The sequence below is a fragment of the Argentina silus genome, assembly GCF_951799395.1.
Source record: "Argentina silus genome assembly, chromosome: 5".
Lineage (NCBI taxonomy): Eukaryota > Metazoa > Chordata > Actinopteri > Argentiniformes > Argentinidae > Argentina > Argentina silus.
The window spans coordinates 17,831,715-17,842,133 of record NC_139659.1 but is presented as its reverse complement, the minus strand read 5'-3'; the positions used below and the strand labels follow the sequence as shown (position 1 = coordinate 17,842,133).

Sequence of the window (10,419 nt, the reverse complement as noted above, 5' to 3'; positions counted from 1 at the left end):
GAGTATAGACTACTCTTTGGTTATGGCTAGATAGTATATGACTACCCATGTAATCCCGAGGTCAACTCATGTTTCGCTACGAGAGTTTGACTTGAGAGAGTTTGCCTGACAGGCTGACAGCTATCACAGTGTGTATGAAATGTAGTCCAAGTAGCTAGCAAACCACTGGAAATTGTTAACGTAAAATGAAAATCACACACTGTCACTTAGTTACCGTTAGCTGTCACCATGATAATTGTAGACATATATTCCCTGCTCAATGCTACAAATGTTAGTGAAAAAGTCGTAAGTATACCAATATACAATCTAGCCATAACCCTACTCTTTGTTACTGTGATGTCATTGATATGCAACAGATGAGAATGGACAGCTTTGTATAACTGTGGATGACTCTGAAGGTTTTATTCTCTTTTTGTCCTTTTTCTCTCCTCTTCTCTCCTTCTTCTCTCTCATCCATTATTTCACTCTTCTATAAAACCCCTCAATCTGTGTGCCTGTGTGTGTGTGTGTGTTTCTGTACATGTGTGTGTGGCTGTGTGTGTTTCTGCACATTTGCGTGCATATCTCTGTATGTGCATTGTATGCTTGTTTCTATCTGTGCGTGTGTGCGTGTGTGTGTGTGTGTGTGTGTGTGTGTGTGTGTGTGTGTGTGTGTGTGTGTGTGTGTGTGTACAGGAGAAGAACCCTTATGCTAGTGTCTCTTTTGATGACAGTGAGCTGGACCGCAGGTACTGTGTGCTCAAACTGCACCTGCCCTACAGTGATCTGATGCAAACCCCTGACACACACACTGACTGGGGAGCACACTGTCAGCTAGACAAAACCTACAACTACTGATGCACACACACACACACACACACACACATTACACACACACACACACATACTCATACAGGCTATAGCTTCTCACACATGACCTTCTATACGATTTTATCACCATACACACTTTATAGATACTATGTTTATTGGTTCCCTACAGAATTACTTTAATTGTTTAACTATTAGCATTATAGCACTGTTTTTATTCAGCATGAGGTGTCTAGATAGTATGATCTTCATGCACTTGCATTCAGCATGTCATACTGTGCCAAAGCTAACAAGACTTTAACACACATTGAATTTCATAAAGATATTCTCTAAACTGTAGATATACTTTGAGTTTTAGATGTTTATTTATGTCTAATATTGTTTCCTATATTAGTTAGGCCATTGTGTGCAATGCCTTCTCTACTATTGTCTACATGTAATGAGCTGTAGGTTCTGGCATATCCAGACACCTACTGTATAATCACATGCTGCTCGATAGTGAAAGACATTTGCACCCAAAGTTACGTAATTGTGTGGACTGGCACCTATTGATCTATTTCTAACAAGTAGGGACCACTACAGTTGTTACTGAGGAGGATGCTACCATCATTGATGTATAATTCAGAATGACGACTGGCTGGCAGTTATCCACCCTCGTTGTGGACTGAACCCCATTGATCTTGTGTCTGGGCTCCATATGTCACTACAGTAGCATGCCTGCATTGTCCCCCCCCTCCCCATGCACCGGAAAGCAATGCAGAAATATTCTTCCTGTTTTTGTTTGTTTGACTATCTCTCATTTCTAAGTATTATTTATTCACCCGGTTCTCTGTGGCTGTTAGTTAATACTGTATAACTGTATAAGGGACAGTATCTGTAATCTACTATCAACTTTACAGTCTTAGTAGAGAAATAGGAGACCTAAATTAGCATTACACTGTCAAGGTTTGAATACAATGTTGATACAATCAATGGCAGATGAGCATCAAGATGGCGCAGTCTTAGTTTGTGAAACACAGCCATATCTGTGGCTGTAAACTATGATAGACACAGAATGAGTTTTTCTGTACTCTTTCATGTCAATACGGGCCTAGACTTCTCTGCCCAGTTGCCTGTTGTTTGTTATTTTGTGATCCCTCTGAGGAGCTGTGGTTTTCAATGAGTGGGTGAAGACTACTTACAGTATATCTCAATTCAATACAGTATTCACATACAGTATTTCTATGGTTGAATGTCATTTAACACTACACTTCTGGAGAAGGTCTTATTTACCAAGCATCTGCAACCTTTACTTAAGTTGCCTTAGACTTCCCTGATAAATAGATACATAGATACATGAATAAGGATCAATGATACTGTACAATCCCCTGTTTGTCCCAGCCAGCCCTGTCAGCCACTGGTCTCTCACTGTATTTTCTTGTTGTGGTGTTAAACTATCTCTGAGTGTCTGTAAAAATGAACTCCTGAGAAATACTGACCATCACTCAACTTTTGTCCATCAAATCTGCCCATGGATAGAGGTTGTTGAACAATGTTTTTTGGTTGTTTCTTTTTTAAGATACTAAACTGCCTCCTCCGTAGTGTATTTAGTCTGGCTAACCTGTGATGTATGTTCTAACACTCTTTAGTTTTAAGTCTTTTTGTAGGGTTGATATTTAAGTGTGGAAACACACCCCTACCAAGCCTGTCTGTTACCCAACCAAACTCGACATCCTCCTCTCAAACACTCTACTGCCCAAGTATGTATTGTACCTGTACGTATCTGCACATGAGTGTGTGTATATGTGTTTACAGTATTTGTACGTGACTGTCTTTTCCTCTTTATGTTGCAATGTGTGATCCTGCTCATAGCAGCCAACACATTCTCCTGCATTGCTTTTCAGGGAATATGGTTGAGACTTAGTATGTTAGTGCCCTGTTTGCTTTTGAGAGCACATATACAAATATAGATGTATGGCAATATGTGTTGATACTATTTAGATGATCAAGCAAAAATGATGATTCTTTGATATGGCCACCTCTTTACTTGACATACTGAATGCTGTACACATATATTTAGATGTCGATGTGCTTTCATGATATTGTTATACTGTATGATCAACTTCCATTTGGAGTAACACAAGTATCACTAGTTTAATAGCCATGGTGTGGGTAGTGACATGATTATATGAACAACAATATAACTGTTGAAATTGTTCAATTGAATCTGAGAATCTTATGTTTTTGTTTTATTCCGATGTTAGTGTGAATGGAATGGATATAGTGCTGGAATGCATTGCTAAGTGTTTTGTCCCCCCACCCTCTTCATCCCTCTCGTGCTCTTTGCTTCCTCATTTCTTCTCAATCCTCTTTCTTTCTCCACCTTGTTCTCTCTCACTCCCTGTATCTCCATCCTTTCTGCGGCACTGTTAAATGTATGTTTGAGTTTATTTTATGTGTGTTTGTGTGTGTGTGTGTGTGTGTGTGTGTGTGTGTGTGTGTGTGTGTGTTTGTGTCTGTGAGCGAGAGAGAGAGACGTGTATGTAAACTGGGCTGTTCCACCACCGTTCCTCAGAATTACTCTGCACCTGAAGATCTCCTGCCCCCCCTCACCTGCCCACTCCCAGGTGAGCCTTCCCCCTGGAGACCCCCGACCTTCACCACACCCCTCGCTGAGCCCACCTGTGCCCCTGGTCAACATCATGATGGATTCTGTCTTTGAGGAGTCTGACCTCTACTCCACGGGCCAGAACATCTACCACAGGGTTAACCTTTACCCTCTGAATGACCAGCAGCTGACCCCTATGACTCAGCAAGAGATGTATCGTAATATACACTCTCAGTTGCAGGACACACTGTAGACTGCCAGACAGGTAGACTCCATCTTGAGCACACTATATTAACAAATACACACACACACACACACACACACACACACACACACACACACACACACACAGACACACACACACACACACACACACACACACAATAATAATAATAATTAATATTTTATCGAATGCAACAAATTGGTAGTTAAACGTAGTTATACATCTCCATTATAACAAGTCTGTCAGTCTCTCAAACAATATAATAGTGTAGTCTCTTTCTTATGTTTAATTAAAATGTTATATATTTGTCAGATCCCCCCAGTAAACCTCAATTGTGAAAGAAAAAGAAACAACCAAAAGTGTATTGATTACCTGATTGATAATTGATATGTAAAGTAGGCTAAATCATTTCTGGAAAAATAAGGTCTGCATTGTATTAATGATTATTTTATTACATTGTTAATTGCATTTATTATGTATCTTTGTTCAGTACATTTGCCTTCATTAATGTGTGTTTAAAGGACTGCTGGAGAGAATAAGATGTTAATGTCAGAGTTTGTTTACTTTTGGTTGTAAAAATGTGCAAATGCATGTTAGTTAATAAAATAGCGTTAAAAACATATTGAGTATATTAAGTTGTTTGTGTGCTCTTCTGTCCAACTTGAAGCTACCTGTTACTACAGTGCTTTAGCCCCATCGTGAGCATTATGTCACAGTGGTTCACTTGAGGGGCCTACCTGTGCATGTCAAGTAACTTTCTGAAAATATTCAGAGAAAATAAGATTCAATTCAAGAAAACGGGCTGCTTTGGAGAATACTGAGAATACGGAATTCTTTGATCGAACCGTTTCCAGGATTTCAATGACGTCGCCGTCCTGTCACACACCCCCTGATTTGACAAGCAATCTTCCTTATTTCCGGTTTGTGTACCAAAACATCTCCCCTGTTCAGCTGATCTCCAGACTGGTTGACAAACACAACCATGGGCGAAATGGCCGGATTCACCGACAAATTCGACTCTTTCACTGTGACAGAGTTAAACGAGTTGCTTGAAGATGATACCAAGCTCTACAGTATTGTTCAAGAAATGGACGAGGTAAGGTTCATCATTGTGCCGATTTGTTTCTTCTAACGTTAGCTACTAGCAACTTTAGCTTCTCTGTCTTGATCGCTAGCTTTTACTTTGTTTGTGCAAAGAGAGACAGCGAAATAGCAAGGATCGTTCGTTTTTAAACAACTCTCGTATGTTCTTGATTGGCATTGTATGACGTACGTATATTAAAGTTCGTTAGCTGGTTATACTCTCATCAGATGGATGTGATTGATGTTGTTGCGCATACAGTGGGGTGTCAGTCTGCTTTCTTGGCACTTCATTGTTTGATATGCGGATTTCATACCAGCTACCTTTCCACAATATCTGCTGTCTTAGATGGTATTTATTTGTTTTTACACTTTGACTAATAGCAGAACTTAGGCCGAAAACATACTCTGAATGGATTTCGTTTGTTGCATTTAGCCTATGTGTGGTAAAGCAGAGTTTGTAAATACGACGGGACGGACACGGCAGTCATCACCGTAGTGGAAAGTTGGCCAAGGTTTTCTATTGAGAAATGCAGCTGGAAGGTTCCAGTGCACGCCTCTTTAGTAAACATCTGGTTGTTTTGTGTGTATCAGGGTAATGCTGCTAACCAAGACCCGCCTCATATAGCCTATGATCAGTGTAGATGAAGAAGAGGAAGTATCTAAGACTATATGGACATGCATTCACACTATGCATGCTCCTAGTCATAACCCGGTTCTGACACAGGGAAATCATCCTAACCCATCATTGGGGAAATTGAGCTATGCCTAATTTTCATGGAGCAGCATGCGAGGAGAGGTGCAAGTTAGTGTGGTGGCAGTTGCTGCTGTGAGCTGTTTGGTCTACCCATATTATTCTGGATTTATTATGCTTTTAATTACCCCCGTCTATGTTCTCTTGATGCCCCATACATGATATTGATTGATTTATTGAGTGGCTTGGCCCCAGCCCAGTGCTGGCTCACTAGAGAGTTCAACAGGGTATCAGAGATTGCATTTGACTGTGTTTACCCAGCACACAATGATAGATAAGAGGCCAGAGTGTCCTCTTTGCTGTGCCAGGGTGGAGATAGAATCCTTACCCTAACAGCATACTGTTGGCTTACATTCACAAGGGACAGGGATCATTTGGTGTGTGTGTGACTCTGTGTGTCGGTTGTGTGCTCAGTTGCATGGATTAAATGTGTGTGTAGAATTAAGTTGTGAGTAACCAGTGTCCATATTGAGAATGTAGCCATAATTTATCACCTGGGTTTAGGCTCTGACTGTTTTATCCCTCCCTCCAATCCCATGTGTCTCTCTGTCTCTCTGTCTGTCTCTCTCTCTCTCTCTCTCTCTCTCTCTCTCTCTCTCTCTCTCTCTCTCTCTCTCTCTCTCTCTCTCTCTCTGTGTGAGTTAGATGCAGGAGGTGCAGCAGGTAAAGGAGCTGACTCTAGCCAGTAACCGAAGTCTGGCCGAACAGAACCTGCAGCTGCAGCCTAACCTTGACCTCCAGAAGAACCAGCTGACCAAACGCTACCGCCACCTACAGGAGCTCTATGATGACTACCAGCTACGCAAGTCTACTCTTGGTAAGAGCCCCTCAAGTCTGTTGTAGGTGCTGCACTCTATGGGGCGATTTACCTTGCTAATTAAAGCCAAGTCCTGGACACTTTCAATGGAGAGTGCATTTTAGTCTAAGACCCAGGCCCTATAAGAATCCCCACTAAATCCACACTAGATAAGGAGCTTAGCAACATCACACTTGAAGGGCACCCTACCAGCCTCCCAAGTCCAGGTGACAGATATTTTATAGAGCCAGGAATCTGGTCCAGCTAATGTGTCTCTCTGTCTCTGTGTTATGATGGTGCTCCTTATAAAGAATAGCGGCCAGTCAGGCTGGACTAGTTTTGCCGGTTCTGTCAGCTGTAGAATCTGTCAGCTCTCTTGTACTCAGGGCTGCCATTGTTTGTCTCTGTCACACAGCCAAGAGTCACACCTAACAACAACCTGGTCATTTCTATAAACATAATACTAATTGTGATGATCTGTGTGTGTGTTTTTTATTTTTTTATTTTTTTTTAAATAAATATAACAGTTTCTCTCTTCCTCTTCCTCAGATCAAAGCTCAGGGAACAGTTCTCTTGACACACTGCTGGCTCTGCTACAAGCTGAGGGAGCCAAGATAGAGGAGGAAACTGAGGTGACACACACTCACACACACTTCCCATAAGACTGGTCCTCTGAGTGGTCACACTTAGCCTGGCATATCCTTCCTTGTTACTGTTTAGAGTGTGTTTACGATGTAAGTCTGACTCTGCTCTACTGTCTCTGTAGAACATGGCCGACTCGTTCCTGGACGGGGACCTCACTCTCGACGGCTTCATGGACGACTACCAGAGGAAGCGCCTTCTAGCTCACCTGCGCCGAGTCAAAATTGACAAACTTCGAGAGCAGGTCCTAAACGGTCTAACTCAACCACCCCAGACCATATCAGCCTCAGTTCCCCCTGCCCAGCCTAGCCGACCACAGGACTTCCCCGCCTCTCCCTCTCCCTATACTAATGGATCCCCCTCTCCACTCCCCGAGCGAGCCCCCCCTCCACCGTCCTCTCAGCCCATTGCCCTGCCCTACCCAGCCTGCCCCTATCCTTCCTCTCTGCCCAGCCTTTCGGCCTACAACAGCAGCTACATGCCCCAGCCCTACACCCCTACACCCCCTCAGCACTCCTCCCCACACCTGTCCCCCCGGACTGGCTTCATCATGCAATGAAGGGGAAATGTGATGGATTGACCATTGACTTGGAAACACACAAGGGGCACTGACCCAACAAGATGTTTTGGTCAACAATAGAAGTGCTTCAGACAGTGAAACAACCTGTCACCTGTTATTCTGAGAAGTGCCCTGCTTTATGCCGGCTTGCTTTAGGGTTTGTTTTTGTTTTTGGGAGTTATTTTCGGATTTCTCTTTTGAAAACATGCAGGAAAACCTAATGCTGTCTCATCTAAACATGCTGTATATCAACTGTGATGACCTGCAGCTGTGTGGGTGAGAGAAAGGGGTGTGAATGCAGTTTTATGGGTGTTGTATATTTTTGTACATTAGGGGTTGGTTTCACAAACAAGGCTTAAGCCTTGTCCTAGACTAAAAAGCATCTTCAGTGGCAATTTGCCATTGAAAGTGTGAATTAGTCCAGGACTAGGCTTAAGCATTGTCTGTGAAACCGGCCCCAGAGGTTTTTAACGACTGAGTAAATGTAGTCTACAAAAAATGAATTGGTCAGCACACAACAAGCTGTGGAATTTGAAATGTATTCCATGGCATAATACATCTTAAAAATGTATAATTTGGTTCCTGAGAGTGGTAAAACAGATTCATCCTATTCCTACACTAAAAAAATGTCATCAATGGTGATTTAGTCTGGGACTAGCTTAATCTGTGTCCGGGAAACCTCCTCATGAAGTGGAGCCCTCAACTAGGGCTGTGTGCCATTCCAGAAAGCTCACTCCCCTTCACAGATCTGATAGAATGCGGTACCTGGATAGGTGTAAGCAACATAGTTCTCACTGTGCAGCTTACACACATCCAGTCCTATCAGATCTGTGAAGGGGAGTGAACAAGGGCAGACTGGAGGGAAGAACATTCTGGAATGGAACACAGCCTGGGCTTGATGTCCCAGTGTCCATTCTCTGTTTATATATTGTCTAAATAATTAGAAAATGGATTGGGTTAGTGCTACCCTATTAATTATTAGGAGGGTAGGGATGGTGTCATTCTAGCAGGTTGAGACAATGGGAGTACAAGGGTCAGTTGCATGAAGATAGTGTCAGACTTTGACTTAAGTCTGAGGTTTAGCCAGACTAAATACATGACTGAATTTATGCAGCTGGCTTCAGGTGTTCACGATTCTTATGCAAACATAAGACTTGTCTTAAGACCTGCAACCAAAGATGATGTTGTCTTTCCTACCCATTTGGCTCTTTTATTATTTCTAGTGGTTGTTTTATATAATGTTAGGTAGTAACTCCATGTAACTTAAGACTGGATACTTGTATATAATGACATACTGTAGTGTAGATTATCATTGTGGAAAAGGAACTCTCTCATCTTATATGCATCCCAAGTTCATATCATGCAAAGCTGTCTTTCTTGTGAAGTGAGTCCAAGTTGTATCATAATGCTTTTCAATGAATCAACCAGTAGGTAAATTCCTTGTGCAGCCAGGAGTTACAAAATAGAAGACGTCCATACATACATACACTAACATAATACACATCACATACAGTATACACATTTTACCAAGACACATGGACCCTTCAACTCTCTGAAGTTTCAACAGTCAGAAATGTCTATGTGCATTTCAGTAGTTTTCAACAGTTTTTCTCAATTGCTTCAGCACATTTCCTGAAACCGTATTCAACTTTTCAAAACAAACAGTGAAACAGTTAACACGTTTGCCAAAACACGATTTGTCTTTTGCTAAGTGCACTATAACTCTCAACTTAGTTTGACATGTCACAAAAGCAAATCGGTGGATCAGAACAGTATCCTTTGTCCTCTAATGAAAAGTTAAATGCTCCATTAATTTCATGACTCACTAAAAGTAAGTATAATCATCAATATGCATTGGACAACTTTCATTTGAATACTGTAAGAAAAATTATTAAGTTTTCACTTACTCAATTGATTTTGTGTTGTTGTATTAACTGTTAAAAAAAAAGGTGCTTAACATTTGCATATTGTGTGAAAGCACTGAGAAATGACTGTTTTGCTGAAAATGTTACTAACGTGCTCATGTATGTTATGGCTGTGGGCATGTGAACTTCAGTTTCAAACAAATGGTTTAAGCAATCGAGAAAAACTGATTTAAAAAAAAAAAAAGATGGACTGGTGCAAGCAAATACCTTGTAAGAAAGCGAACCCTAGCACTGACATATCCGTTTTAGGAATATATGAATGACCTGCTGCTTAGGTCAAGGGAAGCTTGGGCGAATACCTCTGCTGCGACAGTGGTTGTCAATGCATTGATAAGTACCTATACTGGAAGCAAATCCCTGAAACATCCACCCTCACTCACAACTACTCTGCATACTGGCTGTGCCATGCAGAGGGGGACTGGGGCTAAATAAGAGGTATGTGTGTTTCTGTTGGATTACATCAGAGGACAGACTTCAGCATGTGTAAGCATTCACACTACAATGGGAGCAGGATTGAGGTGCCTACAAATGAATTTGACAGTACAAACTGGGCTGGTTAATATGCATCTGTATTCTTTATTCAAAAGAATCCTGAAGTCATACACCTCTACCTCTACCCCCCCCCTAACCAGAGGTTTGCCTTACATATCAGTTGACAAAGGACACATGAGAACAGCCATAGCTCATATTTTGAAGATAGGGTTAAAACTCTAAATTATCCAAGTCCCTTGGTAGTTGCTTCATGTATAAATAATGGAAAGAATAGTAAACTCACTAATTTACCCACTTTCAACGCTAACCAATAAAAATGTTTTTAACTGTCACCAATGTGTTGGTCTTTTGTTGCTGGATGGTCTGTGCCTATCCCAGACTCAAAATCCCAAGATTCTTGTAATTCTGTGGCCTTTCCTCTTTGTCACCATCAACTGGACACAGGTCATTACACTACATTTTAAGAAGTTGATATAAAACAGCAGATTCCACAAGTTGAATACCCACTTAACTTCAACTGTCATTTTATGTCATCATAAAAAAAACGCACGATG

The 10,419-nt window shown here is 41.5% G+C and overlaps 2 protein-coding genes across 2 annotated transcripts in view; both read left to right on the top strand.

The window, feature by feature from the left end:
• Window positions 1–3,647, top strand: part of slc4a5b (solute carrier family 4 member 5b) — a gene marked incomplete at both ends in the record, with an annotated part of 21,693 nt that extends 18,046 nt beyond the window's left edge. The window contains 2 exon segments of the mRNA XM_083670779.1: window positions 676–728; window positions 3,362–3,647. Coding sequence (XP_083526905.1) covers window positions 676–728; window positions 3,362–3,647 — 339 coding nt within the window.
• Window positions 3,648–4,558: 911 nt separating this feature from the next.
• Window positions 4,559–10,188, top strand: vps37bb (VPS37B subunit of ESCRT-I b). Its single transcript, XM_083669664.1, has 4 exons — window positions 4,559–4,713; window positions 6,097–6,268; window positions 6,797–6,879; window positions 7,014–10,188. The coding sequence occupies exons 1-4, from the start codon at window positions 4,600–4,602 to the stop codon at window positions 7,446–7,448; spliced, it is 804 nt and encodes a 267-aa protein (XP_083525790.1). The 5' UTR covers window positions 4,559–4,599; the 3' UTR covers window positions 7,449–10,188.
• Window positions 10,189–10,419: the final 231 nt, after the last annotated feature.

Coding starts and splice junctions, on each gene's coding strand:
- vps37bb (XM_083669664.1), top strand. CDS start 4,600: ATGGGCGAAATGGCCGGATTCACCGACAAATTCGACTCTTTCACTGTG. Junction 4,714..6,096: donor TTGTTCAAGAAATGGACGAG/GTAAGGTTCATC, acceptor TGTGTGAGTTAG/ATGCAGGAGGTGCAGCAGGT. Junction 6,269..6,796: donor GCTACGCAAGTCTACTCTTG/GTAAGAGCCCCT, acceptor CCTCTTCCTCAG/ATCAAAGCTCAGGGAACAGT.